Genomic DNA, 18,268 nt, shown 5'->3' with positions numbered 1-18,268 from the left:
GCTTTTTTATTTTAGGCGTAATGAAAAGTGGTCTTCCAGCAAAATTCCTCTCATATTAGTGAGTTTGTGGATGTACGCTGTCTCTCACACATTTGAAACCATCCTTACTGTGTTATAAATTCTGAAGGTAACTAATGAGCCGAGTATTTTCTTGAAGGTTAAAATACACTTTTACCTTCTACTGTTGAACCAAGGCTTATTTAAGTTTTAAAGATAAATTCAAGATAATTTTTTTGAAGTAAGTTCAAGCGGTTTGATGACGAGCAGAGATGACAGTATATGACTGACTAGCAGTAGCAATTTATAAGAAATGGGCTCGACTCAGCTTTTTTTTTTTCTTTCTACGTTCAGTTCTTATTGCTTCATATGTTTTTGTGTCTTCCTTGTCTTCTCTCTCTCTTCCTGTCTCGGCCTCCTGTCCCCATATCTGCGTACGTGGCTCTCTCTACCTCGAACCCCCCTCTGTCCCTTCTGCCCCTCCACCTCCCTCTCTAGTGGAGACAGTGCAGAGCAACGCTCAGCTGCTACTTGACAGCGGACCTTTTCTGTCCCTTCGCTGTCAGGAGACCATCAGCGAGACCTGCATCCCTGTGCCTATGCTAAACTGGCAGGAGGGCTTCCTCAAAGCCACACCCGCCACTATGGAGTGTGTGTAGCCTCTCCCATTCACCCGCATCTGTTCTCACCCCCATTCACTGTGTCTCCTTTGTCTATTTGTTATAACCTTTTTGCTTTCACGTCCAAGATGCTCTTATACCTATCATGTGTATTTTCTGAGTATTCCCATCTCTGTTGTTCCAAGAGTCAAGAGCTGCAGTCATGTTTCCTATGAATCCAAAACCCTGATAGACCATCATGTATACTGCTGTACCTTTCTTCGCAACATCTAGCTTTTTGATCTAAATTACTGCAAGATAATCAGTCATAATTTTACTGGTTAAATTGTTGGCCTCTGAATAATTTCTAGTGAGACATAGAAATATTACAAAATTTTTACAACCTGTCATGGAAATACTTTGGAAAATCCAGTAAGCATCTCATGTGGTGTTAAATGTAGTTGTTGCCATCACACATTCATGTCCCATTCAATGTTTTCAAGCATTTGTGTTGTGCATGTGAAAATTGTGCTGCGTGTGATGTTGTGTTTGTATAGTGTGCTGTGAGTGGAGCTCTACTCAGAAATCATAAATATATGGTTCCGATGTTTTTTGTTGTGATAATGGTCAGAGGTCATCTGATTTATAACATTTACAGACCCATTTCATTCTGGCTACAAAGACTTAAACATGATGTTGGCTAATAGATACAAAGCGCCATCATAAGAGACGAGGATCACACATGGGTGTGACTGTAACACATGTGGACATTCGTGATTTTAAGTGTTTTATGTACTCATGCTCCTGTGTTTACACTGGCATGTTCCAGATATCTGACCTTGGCTACATTACGGCCGCCTTTTGGTTTCACATGTCCTCTGAGACCATGGTGCCTGCCGTCACGTCTCTGTGCTGCCACCCTAACGCACATCCCACTCATCACTGTGAGTTCCCTTTACCTGTGTCTTTGTCTAATGGGATCTCCTTGTTTCGGCTCAATAGCGGATGTTGTTCAGTCTCATGGTGGTGTCTTCATGGACAATTCGTACCCCTCATCCCCTGTAACGGGCCCCTTTTCCCGGGGCCAGCGGAGGGCCAGTGAGATCAGCATTGCCAGCCAGGTCTCAGGAATGGCAGACAGTTACACTACCACCAACATAGCCAACAGTAAGTGTTCTCAATACCAACAAGCCTGTCTATCTCTCTTCCTTCCACTCACACAAACACTTGTCTAGTTATTCTCCCACTTTCTTTCTCTTTTTCAGTCTAAATCTTCTCTCTAATTCTGTCTCCCTTCCTTTTCCGACTCTCCTCCCTTATCTTCTCTTTCTCTCTCTCTCTCTCTCTCTCTCTCTCTCCCTCATCTTCTCTCTCTTACTCTCTGTCTCTCTCTCTCTGTTTCTCTCTCTCTGTCTCTCTCGCTCTCATCCTCATCCTCTCTCTCTCTCTCTCAACCCCGTTACTCTGACTCTATACACGCCCTGCACTCCAGCTGGAGCAATGTAGTTGGCCAAATAGATCTTTTTCTACTTCGCAGTGAGTTTTTATCACATTGTTCAAATTGAAAGTCCCACTATAAGCAAGCAAAGTCCTGAAGAAAAGCAAGTTTAGCGCCACTTTTCACTGTCTGTCTAACTTATCCACTGTCTCAATGTAAATGCAATGAATGAGTGCTGCATTTATCTAATGTGGACACCCGTGTCCCTCAGCCATTCCTGCATTGTCCACTCCTGAGTCAAGTGTCTGCAGAGATGACCAGTATTCTGTTGTGTTTTATGTGAGATTGTCTGCCAGCGTCCTCCCGTTCCTCAATATTTCACATTGTTACCAGAGCATTTATTTGTACCTCCCATTATTGTCCTGCACTCTGCTGTTCTAGCATCTCCAGTAAAGTAGAGGCACTTCAACTATTTGTAACTGATTTTTGTTCATGCAATACCAGAGCATCAGAAGACTTTCAACAGCACCCCTGCCCTACTGCCTTTAATGTGACTGTACTAACAATATTTTTGTTACCTTTGACATCCACAGTTCTTTTTAAGGCAGCTTCCTGGAACCAGATGCATCGCAACATCACTCTTCAAACAGTTTAAACTGTGACTTACCAACATTAAACCATTTTTCTTTAGATTTCTTTCTGTTTGTTTTCTCCCCATAGCCAAATCATGCCAAAATATCCATTCCAAAAAGTTCAGCTTTTTGTCCCAACTCGCCCTTTCATCACAAAACAAATTCTTCCTGAAAAGTCCTCCTAAGTCCCGTAAGAAAGCGGCGGCTGACCTGGCCGAAGGATCTCCTGCTGCAGATGTAGTGGCAGAGCTGGACGACGAGGCAGAGGCTAGTGAAGAAGGTCTAAGTCCTATTGGCCAGTACGAGAACTGCCTGTCAGCAGGGCTGCACTATGCTATATCTGATCTGGTTTCACTGGACTCCCAGGCTGAAGTTGACCAAGGTATTTTTCTCAGGAAGGGGACATCTAAAAATAACTTGAGGTTACAGTTCTTTTCTGCTCACTGTTCTATACTGTGTCAAAAGCCAAAAGGTCAATGCTGCTCTTTCTGGAAGCCTCTTTTTTTCTCCTCTTGTATTCTTTCAGAATTGAACTCATAGTTGATGATTCAAGGCAGTAATTTATATTCATGAGGCATAATGTAGAAATCCAGACTTTTAAATCCATAATATTTTTTTGAACCATCTTCAGTTGCTCATAGAATCATGCATCAGCTCTAACTGACTCTTTCTCTTCCTTTCTGCATTTGATTTTCCGGGAATAATAAACTACAGATGTTCTTCTTTTTAGCTGAAAAACTGCTGGGATCTGTGGTGATTGCGGTTCATGATTGAAGTCTTCTTTTTGCTCAAGCTTCAGGGGTGTTGCACGTTTGCGTGGCATCGCATACCTCTCACTGAATCCTACAGTTTCACCTTACGTGCCTGCACCCTATTTCCTCCGTTCCCATCGCAGTTGCAGCACGTTGGTGGGGCACAAAGCGGCTGGACTTTGCCCTGTACTGCCCCGATGCTCTGACTGCTTTCCCCACAGTGGCTTTACCGCACCTCTTCCACGCATCATACTGGGAGTCCACTGATGTTGTGTCTTTTCTCCTGAGACAGGTGAGTCAGCATGAGAGTAGCAGCCACCCTTTTAATAAGTGACCAACAGGTCTGCTTCAGAGATGCTAAGGATGAGTGGCTGAAATGTGTCCTGTAGGTCATGAGGCATGAAAACTCTAGCATCCTGGAGCTCGATGGAAAAGAAGTGACTGAATTCACCCCCTCAAAACCTCGAGAGAAGTGGCTCCGCAAGAGGACTCATGTAAAGATCAGGGTAAGCATCAGATCTACAAACGTTACTGTCAGGGGACTTTAGTGCCCCACAAAATTCTGAATTTCTTCCTTTTTCGCTGACATTTCTCTCATCCGTCAAATAAAAGAAAAATGTTTCATGACATTCACCATCAATAACTTTTTTTTTTTGTTAAGTGTTATGTATGAAATGACATTTCAGCATGTACCTTTCTTTCACTCCTTTGACAGAACGTGACAGCTAATCACCGTGTAAATGACGCAGTGTTCACAGAAGACTCCCAGCAGGTCGTGACAGGTCGCTTCATGTACGGCCCTCTGGACATGGTCACCTTGGCCGGGGAGAAGGTGATCTCTCTTTTGTCACCACACCACCAGCATACACAGACGGATGTCAGTAATGTCTGTGTGATTTGTGCTCATGGTTTTGTAATCCTGTACAGGTTGACCTCCACATCATGACCCAGCCTCCATCAGGAGAGTGGGTGTACTTCAACACAGAAGTGACCAACAGTAGTGGCCGTGTGTCTTTTATCATCCCAGAGGACAAACGTCTGGGCATCGGCGTCTACCCAGTGAAAATGGTTGTCAGGTGAGTTATTTTGACCTTTTCCGTTGGCCAATTTCACACCAGACATTTTGACTCGTCACAGTAGGAAAAGCGCAGGTGCTAAATACAATAGCGAGGTAATTGTTCTGCTCAAACATCACAGATAATCATGGCTTTGTGTGCATTTTATCAAGAAGCCTGGTTTATATTTTGGCTTTAGCTCAGTGTGTCGTTGTGTATGAGTGTGCTCAAGGGAAATGTCACCTTTTCATACTCTCTGTTGTTTCTTTCATTTCTCAGAGGCGACCACACATTTGCAGACAGCTATCTGACAGTTATTCCACGTGGCACAGAGTTTGTGGTATTCAGCATTGATGGGTCATTTGCTGCCAGTGTGTCAATCATGGGCAGTGATCCCAAAGTCCGTGCAGGAGCTGTGGATGTTGTCAGGTACCGAGCTGCTCTTCTTCTATTCCTGTTTTCTTGGGTTTTCACAAAAGCCCCTTTCAGACTGAAGTACATTAGTATGTTGCTTTGTTATTTACATCTTTATGCTGTTCTCCTGTTCCTCCTCAATGCAGGCACTGGCAGGATTTAGGCTATTTGATCATCTATGCGACAGGACGACCAGACATGCAGAAGCAGCGGGTCGTGGCTTGGTTATCTCAGCACAACTTCCCTCATGGCATTGTCTCCTTCTGTGACGGCTTGGTCCACGACCCACTCAGACACAAGACCAACTTTCTGAAGTCCCTGACAGAGGTCAGACTGGGAGGAAGGGAGGATTGTGGCGGATTTATGTGCAGTCCCGTAGTTTGAGCATGTGTGATCTTGATTTTTGTGGAATGAATGAGGAATGAATACTTTTAGAGGTGAAAACAAGAGTGCTGACATGGTATTACTTTGAGGGACTGACTCTCCCAGAAATAACGCTTTTATTCATTTGACTGATTTCAGGTTCAGATGAAGATTTTCGCTGGCTACGGATCAACCAAAGACATCTCAGTCTACACCTCCATTGGCCTCTCTCCCTCCCAAATATACATTGTCGGTAGACCCTCAAAGAAGATGCAGAACCAGTGCCAGGTACCATTTGATTATGTTGTGCATAATTTAGGGAATTGATCTTGCTTTTCAAATAAATATTACATCATGTAAATAGCTAAACTTCAATACAAAAGATTTAACATTGGACACTTATAAGGCCTAACACTGCCACTTTTACAACCAATTAATCACTAAATAAAATGAATTGAATTAACAATACATAAATGAATATCAATTAACTTAACCAGAAAGTACAAATTCTTAGATGTTTTATACTTGACAGTATGTCTCCTCTCAACAGTTCATCACAGAGGGATATGCGGCTCATTTGTCCCAGCTGGAGTACAGCCACCGTTCTCGGCCAGCTAAGTCCAGCAGTGCACGCATGGTCCTGCGTAAAGGGAGCTTCGGCTTGGGTGCCAACAGTGACTTCCTAAGGAAAAGGAACCACCTGCTGCGCACCATCTCCTCCCAGCCAGCCCCCAGCTCCCCAACAGGCACCATCCACAATAGACCGGAGCGTACACAGAGCCAATCAGACGGCGAGCGGCTGGAGGGCGCTCACAGCTACAGCCAGGGAGCAGCACAGCGCAGCATGAGCATCACAGCCACGTGCTGGGGCCGCAGCAGCAGCACCAAGCTGGAACCAGGCATTCTCAGCCCCAAATGAGATGAGGGAGACAATGTAAGAGGAGAGTGACTTAAAAATACAGGGCTGAGGAAGAGACCCATGACAAAGAGAAACGCCAAGAGGTTAAAACGGCTAGCTTGCACCAGATGGGTACAAACAACATGGAAACAATAGGTGCTACAAACCACTCTTTATAAACTAATGCCAGTCACACTCAACAGATATTTAGGAACGGAGGCTTTGGCGATATTTATTATACAACACACACAAAACTCAACAGGCATTTCAAAGAGCAGGAAACTTTTACACAGACACACAGCTTGTAGGGATCCAGACTGTTTCTACTCCCTGTTCTTTTAGTACATATTTATCAGTCTTGAATACAAGGTCAGTTTTTTTTTCTAAAGCAGGCTTTTAGATTGGTGATGGTTCCACATACAAGCAGCCTATGCTGTGTACTTAAGCAAACAACACAAAGTGGCTACAGACAGCCTGTATCAGGTCCAAGTTCTGATACTGCTCTGCAACTGACTGCTGCCACTGCAAGTACAGCAATTACCATGGAGATCAACTTTGAGTATAATAGTTTTAATATGATGTCTTTTCTATGTGATAATAAGATATGTTCTCGTTTGTGAGCAGAGCTAAAAAATCAGGTAAAACTGGATTGGATGTGTTTCTTTTCCCAGTGTGACCAAACGGACACACAAGATGTACCTTTTGAAGATTATTTTATGAAAACACCATTTATCAGCATGTGACGCCTCGTTAGCTGCAACACAGAAGGGACTTGACTCTAGATTTAGCAGTAACGATTTCAAGCAAGTCAAGGTAACGAAGACACAATAGGTTGGTGAAGATGGACCTTCGACACTGGCGTCTGGGTAGGCGGGGTCAAATAGAAGAAGAACACTGGCCAGGAGTTCCCAATTAGGGTGACGGCACCTCAGCTCCACCCAGCCAAGGACCTGTAAACGACACACAGAGTACCAGGGCAGCAGAACCGAGGCAATAGGCCTCTGAGGTCGTCACAGCATTAGAAAGGTTTTTTAAAGGAAGCTAACCATAAATTATTTGATCAAGATTTACTACTTGTTTCACAGCCGACTAAATATATGTCGAACTAATATTTCACCAAACCTTACAATCCAGTTTTGCTTGTTTTCTAGTTGCCCCTCAAAACAAAGAACCATCTGAATATCACATGAAGCGAACAGAGATATTACCCTTTAACTATGGTTGCAGCAGAAACGGTTCCTGGGATTTTAAAGCACTGCATTCCACCACACGGCGCTGCTGTACCTTCCTGAATCAGTAGTGTACAACTCGGCTATCGGGAAAGCTCCTGCTACTGTTCAGTTAATGTGCCAAAGTAAACAGTATAGAATGATATGCTGTATATGATCAGAGAGGAAATAATTATGGTCTCCTGTGTAAAAATTGAATAGATTGTGTAAATATGTAAGTGAATGGCTTATTGAGGCTTGTATATAATTGTTATATTACAGTGCAGATCTGGTATCTGGTCCACTGAAGACCAGTTTCAAGTGTCTTCTTTTCTCTGGGGGTAAACACCACCTCATTCAGGATACACTTTAACGATTGATGATAATAACTATTCTTATTTAAGATTTTAGATATTTTAAAATGTATTGATTTTGTGAACAAAGTGTGTTTTAAGATTACTTAAGTTGCAGCAGCCAAAACTCGAAGAGGTCTTTGCCTGGCACAGTATTGTATTTTTATTATGTTATCTTACAGATCTCCGGAATTGTATCAACAGAACTGCTATCTTGTGTCATATATTGTATGTTTATTATCTATTTTGGAAATTTGGGATTTGACTTCTCTCTGGTTATCCCTAGGCTGTAAATGAGGCGTTGAATGTGCTCATAGATAATCCTTCTTGGTAAGGTCTCTTTTCTCTGTTCTGCTGCACCTTTAGAGGAAGAACAATCAGAAAATTGTAAATTCTGTACAAAATGCTTTCAGAAGTAGGAACACAGAGCTCTGACTTACTTAATGCTGTTTGCCATTTATTACTGAAATTGGTACACATGGGTGATTTATTCGTTCAAATGATTTTATTTGGCCCTCTAAAAGGCATGTAGAGAGCCGACTGTAATGGGCCAACACGGCTCAGATGAAAGGGAAATGTGCAATATTACTCAACCGCACCACAAGATCAAGCAGACTGTTGAGGAAATGTTACAGTGCATTGACAATCAGTTCAACAGGCACATGTTCTACAGACGTCAAATTGCAGAGGGAACCTGAATACATCTTAGCACTCAACAAATGCACAGAGACAGATGCACCATTTTTGAATCCATAAAAGATTTCTCACAAGAATGTGCCACTGACCTGATCAACCCTATTGGATCCTGATTTCAGGAAGGTTAGGATTTTTTGCAAAAGGGAAAATGTAATGGTGATTTTGAAGGCTGTAGTTTGGTATGCTGTTGAATTGTATTGTTCTCCTGTAAACTGTTTCTAATATTTTGTGCAGCCCTTTGATATCAACGAAGGGAGACTTAATGCTAGATAACTCCTAATGTATAGGTACCTATAACTCCTTAATCCGGGCTGTTTCTACCTATCCAGGTAAAGAACGGCGCTATTACAAACTATACTACAGTCCCTCTGCATTTTGATCATTTCAGAGATCTTGCTTTAAGCCATATAAATAAAACCCTTTCGGAGGCTGCTGATTGAAGAATGGCTGTTTGTTAATCAATACTAATTAAAAACAAAAAGGAAAAGTAATGCTATGAAACATGCACTCATCTAAAGTTGGCAACTACTGAGCCAGATGTCCTTACTCAGAGAGCTAATCTAATGGATATTAAAATCCAAAACGTATAAAGAAGAAGCGGTGCGGTTCTCCGTGAAGTTTGGATAACTCTGATCAGACACTCGCTATGATTCTGCTACTCACACACATATTACCAGAGGCCTTACGGTTCCCTTTTCTGCCTTACATTACTATTGTGTTGTGTTGAGGCCGAGATTGAACGCCACTCCCTCCTGAATTTACTTCACGGAAATGGACGGACTATTTACTTTGTCCAGATGGAAAAGGGCCATGTTTGCTTAAAAGGCTGTGGCTTGTTTTCACTTTAACGGAAAGGTACAAAGGAGAAACCTTTTTTTAAAAAAAATATTTCACCAACATTAGGCAATCTGTTGCCGTTTCAAAATGTCCCCCAGGTTAATGCAGTGCCCCCACTGTAACATCAACAATTAGCATTCATAGACTGTATATCTCTGTATGGGCAATATACCTTGGTAAATATTTTCCTTGTACAGGGTGTGTATCTTGTAGGTTTTGGATAACTTCATTGTATTCATTACCTTGTGTTTCATGTACAGTGTATAAAGAACATAAAATAACAACTAAGTTATATTTTGGCCTTTTTTCCCCATGCAAAATGATAAAATTGTCATGAAGAATATAATAATCAGCACGATAGTAAGAGAGAACGGATAACTCAAATCTAGGACAATTCACTGCAGCTTACAAACTGTATGCAAAAGAGTCGGTGTCGACGCTTAAACCAGCTTTGTGACGTACAACACAAAGCAGTTGATTTCAAATGAAGTCGCATCATCCTAGGAGCAGGTACAGAAAACGGACAACTTATTCAGGATTAAACCTTTAATGTATTCACTGAAATACTTTAAAAAACATGGACAAATAAAAATACATTTACCATCGCATGTGATCACTATTTAGGACCTCTACCTTGTGTAGAGTTCCTTTTGCAGATCTCAGAAGACACAAAAGGGCAAAGTCGCTCACCAACTCCAGCATAGAATAAGGCAAATCAGTCGGAAATACTGTCTTTTACCAGGATTAAACATGGTCTACATCCAGAGTGCATGTCCCTTTACTTTTGTAAGATCACTACTGTGCAGTGAAATCACAGGCGACCGTTTGATATTATGATATAACATTCATCTTATTGAGGCCGCACTACTGAAGAGGATCTCAGCATCTTCTACCTGTTCAATCCCAGTTTCTTCTGGAATTCTTTCCCGTCTCCCTTCGTGGCTTGCTACGGGATGAATGGAAGCTCAACGTTAGACATAAGGGACATCTTTGTTTATTTCACAACGCTAGAGTTGAAATTCTCTTTTACCTTGTTGATTTCTTTGTGTTTTTCTCGGCTCACTATCTCCTCGATGATCTCTCCTTCTCCTCTCACCAATCTAGACGAATAAGAAGAAGAAGCTGTAGAATTTATTACAAGAACATGTGTTTCCGTTTGTTCGCTGGCTTACCTGGTGCGTCCTGTTTCTGGGTCCACCACCCTGCGGATCACACTCTGTCTGGCCTCGTACTCCTCTTTCGTGATGGGCCTCTTAGTGGAGAGTCGGGCCTTCTGCTCATCTGTCATTACTGCAGAGGAAACCAAATATAATACACTACGTGTGACGTGTGCATTCTCTTACAATATTAATATTAGGTTATATTCTGATAAATACATTTGTCAAGTCGTATGAAAAGTTGCCAATAATCTTTTAGACTATAAATTGACAGAAAAGGTGAAAAATACCCACCACGATTTCCTAAAACTTAAGGAAACCTATACAAATGTAATTTTTGCTACGACCAACAGAACTGAAAAGGAATTCAATTTGCAGTTCTGATTAGTTTCCATTATTTCAACAACCGGAAAACACTGAAGTAATGTAATGTCCCACCAGGTCCGAGCTCCACTGCTCCCTCATCACTTTGCCACACCTCCAGGTAAGATGGAGGCTTCTCCACAGGAGGACTGGGCAGCAACACCACCTCTGCTTTCTTCTTCTCCTTCTTCAGTTTCTTCTTTTTCTCCTTCTTCTCCTTTTTCTTCAGCTTCTTCAGCTTCGCCTTTTTCTTCTTCAACTTCTTTTTCTTGGCTTTACTTTTCTTCTTCTTTGTCTTTTCGTCACTCGACGACGACGAAGAAGACGAAGACGAAGAAGAGGTGGACGATGATGAGGAAGAGCTTCTTCTTCGCTTCTTTCTTTGTGTTTTCACATCTGAGGGAAACAGAAAAGGAAGTTCAACGGAGTTCAACTTGTTTTGCTCTCAAAGCGTCCTACTTTTTTTAATGTCCCAACCTTGACTTTTGTGCGATGTTTTCTTTAACGATCTGCTTCGACTCCTACTGCTGGATGAGGAAGACGACGATGATGATGAAGAAGAAGAGGAGGACCGTCTTCGTTTCTTCTTCTTCTTCTCGTGTTTTTTTTGTCTTCCAGCTCTGTCAGATGATCTGCTGCGATCCATCATCGAGACGATACAACGAACATAAACCACACGGGTGAGTAGAAAGCGGCTCTAGTTTACGGAAGTGTGCGCGTCTACAAATGTCTTCCGTCAGCGTCTGAAAAAAAAAGTGTTAAGGTTCCTAGTTCCTTCAGTTTACCCAACACGTACACATAGTTTGAATATGTTATGGGGAACAACGAAATATGGTAACCAATTTGACATATTTACCATAGGGACTATGTAATATAATAATAATAATAATAATATATCTTTATCTAATATCCACTCCCTATTTCATATGCCAATGTTCTTTTTAATATATATATATATATATATATATATATATATATATATATATATATATATATATATATATGAAATCTTCGTAGGCTCGTTCGTAAGAGCAGCGCCTGGCCTGGAATCCAGATGAGAGCAGGCGGCAACAGCAGAGGCCTTTACAAAAAACTGCAATCAAGTCGGAAAGTTTTAGGCTGCTTTCAAATTATACACAGGAAGTCACAGAAAAAAATGATTTCTGTTGGTTCCAAAAGTTAGGCTACTTGTAGTTTACCGACCACGTTTGGCTTTATTCATATGTGTTTATAAATACACATACAATTGTGATGTTTGAAATACTAAAAAAGTAAATAACTATAAACAGTATTTATGAATTCCCATTTCAGTTATCTTTTATTTTTTTAAAGATCAATGCAAAATCTCAAAATGTTCTTTGATTACATGAAAACCAGTGTATAAATGTGTTGCCTATAATCCACATCACGTCAGCTGTGTGACTGGCCGTTTGAAGGTCAGTGGGTCTTAGAGAAGGTGGGCTCTCTGGTGACCTGGGACGCTCCTGTCTTTGAATAGCCTTTGAACAAAAAGGCCAGATCTAAGGCAGGTTATAGTGACATCATGACCACAAGACACACCTCCATATTTGGTTGTGTGTTTTCAATCAATTGACCCCAATGGGTCCTACCGAATAAGCTTGTGGTACCTCGCATAGCAAACAAAATATAAATGAGAAAAGATTAAATTCTTTCTTTTTTTGTATTTATATACATATTAATAAACAAATTATAGCATAAATTAAAGCACATTTTACAACTTGAGAAAATTATTCTGTATATCATATATTTTATCCTCACACACACACTTGAGTATGCTCATCCCAATCTTTTTGCTTCCATGTCACTTCAAAATGTGTGTGGCCATTCAGAACTGTGACTAAGAGGCAATTCCTTTTAATAGTGCCTGAGAAGTGAGTTATGGCAACATCATAGTCATCGTTTTACAATGTAAATGAGACACTTTGTGCACTGAAAGCATCAATGCGAGAACATACTTCCAATATTTATTTCAAAGTTTTTACAAAGGCAATTGTGAATTTTTAAAGCTTAGAAATTGATAAACATATTTGCTCCTGCTGGTGTTAGCCCTTATCACCCTTGTTACATAAGGCTAAACTAACTGAAAGCAGCACAACAAGCTTCAATACTTGGTTTCAACTGCTTACCAGCTTAGAGTTAAATGCTGTAAGCCGCCTCCATTTATGGTTAGATAGTATGTCGAGCAATAAATAAATATAGTAGTTTATGATTTCTTCAAACTTGAAAGAAATACATTGTATTATAAATACTGAAACACAAAGTCGCAGCTTGCATGAGTGAACGTAACAGTCTAAACATGGCTGGACAGTTCGGAACCTGTCAAAGATGTCAGCAGTGCCTTAAAGCCAACATCTTTCCAGTCCATGTGTAACAAGAGCTCGTCAGGTCGCTCCAAGTAAAAAATGAGGAGGTGGTGGTGTTTGGAGGGGGTGGAATGTGTTGCCGGCGCTTGAATTTTCTTCAGCCCATTAGGAGGCAGCCGCCATGCGGATCCGCTCTTGAGGTAATCGCAGAACATTCTTAGCTGCTTTGATAGTGTTCTTCATGAGCATTGCCACAGTCATGGGTCCTACACCTCCGGGTACTGGGGTGATGAAGCCCGCCTTCTGTCTCACACCTGAATATAGACATAAAAAGGTATGTAGTTACAGACACCCGAGACGCCGAGCATGTTCACGCAGAAATACAATCACGTTTGCTGTCCAGCCTTACCTTCAAAATCCACATCTCCAACAAGTCGGCTTTTTCCGGTGACTGGGTCCTGAACTCTGTTTATTCCAACGTCTATAACTGCTGCGCCCTCTTTGATCATGTCGGCTGTAATGAGGTTTGGAATCCCTGATAGTTCAGCACACACACACACACACACACATACATACACACATAACAATTAGACAACAGAAACAAAAATGTCCTCAAGAAAAATGAGCTTTAAACTATTTAATCATTGTCAGAACAGAAACACAAACCTGCAGCAGCCACAATGATATCAGCAATTTGAGTGTGTTGGCGAAGTTTCTCCTTTGGAGTGTAACGGTGAGAAATAGTGACCGTGGCATCGCCTGCAACAAGATTACCATTTAGGATTTGTACCGCATATTTAAACCCTCCATCCAAAAATATGAACAACAGCCCACAGTAACCAACCTCCGGGCCTCTCATGACGGCCGTCTGTATGCAGCAACATGGCAATGGGCATGCCCACATTCTTGGAGCGCCCTGCGACCACAACATTCTTCCCAATAGTAGGAATACCTGAAGGACGAGCATCCAAATAGTTAGTTTAGACAGTTTGTCCAGCGACATTTCAACCTTAAGACCAAGTAAGTGATCAGGCTTGTTGTTACCTGTGCGTTTAATCATTTCCCAGACTCCCCAGGGCGTAGCCGGGAGCATGGTAGACTGATCCAGGCACATGCGACCTACATTTACGACGTGGAAGCCGTCCACATCCTTGGTCGGAGAAACTGCATTGCAGATCGCACGCTCATCAATGTGATCTGTCAGAATACGAAGACTTCATTCAGGACAACTAGACGTCTGGGGTTTTGTTCAAGTTCACACGCGAGTTTGTAAAAGGTCAGAATTGCAACTTATTTAATAGGCGTTTTATCTTTAACTAGAAAGAAAATCCCCGCGGTTAAGCAGTTTAGTATCAGTTAAGCATTGACTGATACTTCCATACACTAATAGTATCAGTCAATGCAAAGTCTGCCTGCTAACAACAACAACCCATACAACGCAACAGATGCATGATTCACAATTCTCATTGTTCATCTCTCAGCCCCACTGTTGGACTTTCTTTGTACCTGGCAGAGGCAGCTGGACCAGCAGGCCATCCACACGATGGTCTGTGTTGAGTTTGTAGATCAGGTCCAACAACTCCTCCTCACTGATGTCTGAATGCTTGACGATCGTCTCACTAGAGATTCCTGTGGGAGGTTCAAGTGAGAAAGCAACTTAAAACACAGCCATTTGTTCTTTTGTTAATATATTGTAAAAAAGGTAAGGTTTACACATGCATATGAGGACTGTGGGCTTTATTCTTACCAACATCAGCTGCAGCTCGTGTCTTATTCAGGACGTAGGAGTGACTGGCTGGGTTTTCTCCCACCAAAACTACACTCAAATGGGGTCTCCTGTGGCCGGCTGAAACCCATTTATCCACGTCGGCCCGGGCCTCCTCTCGTACCTGACGTGCTAGTTTCTTTCCTGAGATGACCACCGCCTCCTGTCTGAGAGTTAGGCAGAGAAAAAAGACTGACGTCAGAGGACAAACCGTTGGTACCTTATCTTATGTTCCTGCGGTTAGTCGTGCACAGAAATAAGTATTCATATGACTGCTCATTCTAATATTGCAACATATTCTACACTTTCAACTTGAATAATCTTTACCCTCTCCAAATGAATTCATATGCTGTACTTTATCTCCTTAATTTTCATTAAACAGACACCAGAAACCTGTAATCGATCTCACCATCCAGCTGGTGCAAGCACAAATTCTATCCTCTAAATTTAGACACAGCACGTCTCCACCTGACAGAGTCATCTGCTTCATGAGCACTTGTACTTTAGAGTTGCAGTACCATATGTTAGAAACCAGCAAGAGTCAACCGATAGTGTAGTTCACTGTATGAGTATACAAACTGACTTGACCTGAACGGTTGCCTTGTCAAAATGGTTGCATAACAAACAAGAAAGCAGTATCTAATAACTACAGGGTAATGAGCCAAACAGTTATGTAACCACCCTTTTATTCTGCCAAAACTAACGACACCTCACAGAAAAGCGTCACAGCGTCGGGCGAAATGTGTGAGGCCATGGGCCAATGAGTGTACCAGGTCCCAGAGGAAATTAGTAAAAGTTGCAGGGCTTCAAACTGCCCTTTAGCTTCATACAAATTTAAACAGAAAGACGGTCTACTGCATGGAAAAGGCCTTTATTCACATGTGCATACATGTTACAAGTAAATTACTAGTCAATGATAATTAAGGCCAACCTCAGAGGAGTTTGGGGTTTTGTGCATGTTTTTTTTTTCATCTTTAGTTGTCATTGCATGTTTTGTTATTTTATCTTTTTTGTTTTCTTCTGTACGTTACTTGTTGCTGTGTGTATTTCAATGCAAAGTTTGTTCAGTTGGTTTGTAATTCAAGTGCACCAATGCTTTAAAGTTGTATCTTTGTTGTGCTACATGGTAATAACTCAAGCATGACTTGGTCATTGGTCTTAAATTGTGTACCTTGTGCCTTTGGAGCTGCAGATCATGTGCAGGGGCCACACATGGTTTGTTATTTTAGGGAGTGTGTGCAACATTATCTCATTACATTTATCTCAGCTGTGCCGAACTGCAAAACAGGTAAAAAACCGTGCGATAACATGACAAAAGTGTACATAATTTCTGCTAATTCTACTGACCGCAGGTCATCCACAACCAGCATGCATGTGTATATGTGTTCCCTGCATGCAGCTCAACACCTCGGTCTCCAGCTGAAACCTGGGTCCTCAAGCTCCGGGTGCAAGAGCCGAGATAGATTTCATCATCCAGCCGGCCGCTGCAATGTTACCGGCATACCGCTAGGGGCGCCTCAAAATGTGAAAAAAAACCGCGGATATTTAAGCTAGTACAATAAAATATAGCAAACCCTGCATATTAAACCGCAAATATGTTTCATCCGTTTGAACACAGCACCACAGGAAACAAGCACATTCAGAAATGTATTGAAGATAAACATATCGTGTAATGTTGGAAAGGAAGGCGCCGAACATGCCGTCAAAGTAGGATTGCATTTACCCAAATTAAATCAGCTTTTAGAGCTGGCGGTCTCACTCACCTCGAGGCGGTCGTGTGCAGTTTACAGACTTGAAGCTGGGAGTGTTTGCACAGTTTCCTGAGAGTCCTGATGGCTGCCATTCTGACCGGCGGAGAGGAGAAGAGACACCGCTTACGTAACACCACACCCGGCCTGACAGAGCGATGTCTGTGAAGGAAGAAGCTGAGTGTGGGGCAGGAGTGCTTTATAGCCCTTCCCCCTACGCGGCTGTGCATGCGTCACAGTTGTCTGACGCCACACCTTCAGTGCACAGATAATACTGTAGGTTTCCAAGAGCATGCGCCGCCCTTCAGCTGCAGTGTAATATTTCAAACTGCAAGGCAGCTGCAGTGTAGTGGAAGTATTCGGTAGATAGGAATTAAATAGTCAAGTGAAGTACAAGTAACTCTGAATTGTTCTTTCTTGAGTGTATTTATGTAAGGACTTTACATAGAAGTAAACATACACATTCACTTCTGCAAAAGTAGTAATACTTGATTAAAAAAAATACTCCATGGGGTATTGCATTCAAAAATAGTAAATGTACTGAAATATCGTCAGGAAAATGTACATGAAACATCAAAAGAAGAAGCACTCCCTATTTAAACATCTTTATTTATTATTTGATCCTTGAAAGTTTAAAGCCCCTATCAGTTTTATATTGTGATATAGTATTGGATTATTATTACTGATATACATGGAAGCAACATGTACTGGTTGAAGTGGAGCTAATTCTTGCTACTTTACTGTGTACTATAATGTACTTTACAATACTTTGAATCAATTATGCTGTCCATAAATAATAAATAAAAAACATATTTACAAAGTAAGTAGCAACAATCCGTCAAATAAATATACTATATAGTATACATTAAATACTCAACTTACTCAAGTGCAGTACATCTACCTCAAAACTTCAACTAAGCAATTGAGTAAATGTACTTGTGTGACTGTTACTTTCCACTATGAACTGGTTGACCTGTTGAGGCCCTCCAAGACAACAAATAGCTGTTGGGCCTCCAGACGTTATTGTGTATGTATATTATCAATCACGTACAGTGTACGGAGCAGACTATACACAACCCATGGTTCAATAGCTATTTTCTGGTAATTTGATTGACAAAGGCTTTATTTAGGAATCAATGTTATATGAGAACAATATATTCTTAAAAATTAGATGCATAAGCTACATTTGTTCTTTATGTTAAAATTACACAATAAATCTGAGTTTAATCAAATTAGCAAAAACTAAATGGCACTTTGAACGTGTTTTTTTAAGCCCCTGGACTGGGGGCCCAACCTACTTTCCCCTATTGGCAAGATAACAATCTACCATTGCTAATTTATCTATCTGTAAATCCATGAAAGAAGTTGCTCCCAGTCTCTGAATAGACTCACATTTTGACTCAGCTGCACTTACATAGAACACAATATTGATTTAGTTTCACGAATAATTAAGTAATATTTTTGAACAAAGACTGGTTACCAAAGGTTGGGCGTCAGATTAAAGTGGTTTCAGAATGAAACAGGTGTGTTTCTGTGTTTGAATGTTCCTTTATTAGATTCGTGATATGCTAAGCGAATTCCTAAATACTGCTTTAAGTATATTAGGAGACAGAAAGTTACACGTTTATTGTAAGTCCATGTGGCGAGCGGCAGTAGCCACGTGCAGCCG

General features: G+C 41.4%; 3 protein-coding genes across 7 annotated transcripts in view; 1 reads left to right on the top strand and 2 right to left on the bottom strand.

Moving 5' to 3' along the window:
- LOC137778925 (membrane-associated phosphatidylinositol transfer protein 2-like) overlaps positions 1 to 8,849 on the top strand; it is a 37,599-nt gene extending 28,750 nt beyond the window's left edge. The window contains exons 17-27 of one of the 5 annotated variants that reach the window (XM_068566294.1): positions 496 to 648; positions 1,599 to 1,763; positions 2,755 to 3,048; positions 3,562 to 3,710; positions 3,808 to 3,924; positions 4,134 to 4,250; positions 4,346 to 4,494; positions 4,753 to 4,902; positions 5,034 to 5,214; positions 5,410 to 5,538; positions 5,801 to 8,849. In XM_068566294.1, coding sequence (XP_068422395.1) covers positions 496 to 648; positions 1,599 to 1,763; positions 2,755 to 3,048; positions 3,562 to 3,710; positions 3,808 to 3,924; positions 4,134 to 4,250; positions 4,346 to 4,494; positions 4,753 to 4,902; positions 5,034 to 5,214; positions 5,410 to 5,538; positions 5,801 to 6,169 — 1,973 coding nt within the window. In that variant the 3' untranslated portion in view covers positions 6,170 to 8,849. The remainder of the gene's footprint in view (positions 1 to 495; positions 649 to 1,598; positions 1,764 to 2,754; positions 3,049 to 3,561; positions 3,711 to 3,807; positions 3,925 to 4,133; positions 4,251 to 4,345; positions 4,495 to 4,752; positions 4,903 to 5,033; positions 5,215 to 5,409; positions 5,539 to 5,800) is intronic. The other 4 variants (XM_068566295.1, XM_068566297.1, XM_068566298.1 and 1 more) reach the window with 4 other exon arrangements.
- A 921-nt stretch (positions 8,850 to 9,770) lies between these two features.
- arl6ip4 (ADP-ribosylation factor-like 6 interacting protein 4) lies at positions 9,771 to 11,469 on the bottom strand. Its single transcript, XM_068566300.1, has 5 exons — positions 11,240 to 11,469; positions 10,838 to 11,158; positions 10,415 to 10,532; positions 10,273 to 10,342; positions 9,771 to 10,188 (listed from the first exon to the last, which is right to left on the bottom strand). Exons 1-5 carry the CDS (start codon positions 11,409 to 11,411, stop codon positions 10,132 to 10,134), a joined length of 738 nt encoding a protein of 245 aa, XP_068422401.1. The 5' UTR covers positions 11,412 to 11,469; the 3' UTR covers positions 9,771 to 10,131.
- Positions 11,470 to 12,725: 1,256 nt separating this feature from the next.
- On the bottom strand, positions 12,726 to 16,784 carry mthfd2 (methylenetetrahydrofolate dehydrogenase (NADP+ dependent) 2, methenyltetrahydrofolate cyclohydrolase). The gene is made up of 8 exons (XM_068604803.1): positions 16,615 to 16,784; positions 14,834 to 15,018; positions 14,593 to 14,715; positions 14,131 to 14,283; positions 13,931 to 14,038; positions 13,753 to 13,845; positions 13,496 to 13,621; positions 12,726 to 13,400 (listed from the first exon to the last, which is right to left on the bottom strand). The coding sequence occupies exons 1-8, from the start codon at positions 16,692 to 16,694 to the stop codon at positions 13,252 to 13,254; spliced, it is 1,017 nt and encodes a 338-aa protein (XP_068460904.1). The 5' UTR covers positions 16,695 to 16,784; the 3' UTR covers positions 12,726 to 13,251.
- Positions 16,785 to 18,268: the final 1,484 nt, after the last annotated feature.

This window comes from Clinocottus analis, unplaced genomic scaffold (genome assembly GCF_023055335.1).
Source record: "Clinocottus analis isolate CAN_PGR_092001 unplaced genomic scaffold, fCliAna1.0.p SCAF_7, whole genome shotgun sequence".
In the NCBI taxonomy this organism is placed as follows: domain Eukaryota; kingdom Metazoa; phylum Chordata; class Actinopteri; order Perciformes; family Cottidae; genus Clinocottus; species Clinocottus analis.
Note: the sequence above shows the minus strand (reverse complement) of the source record. Positions and strands in the feature narration are given on the sequence as shown.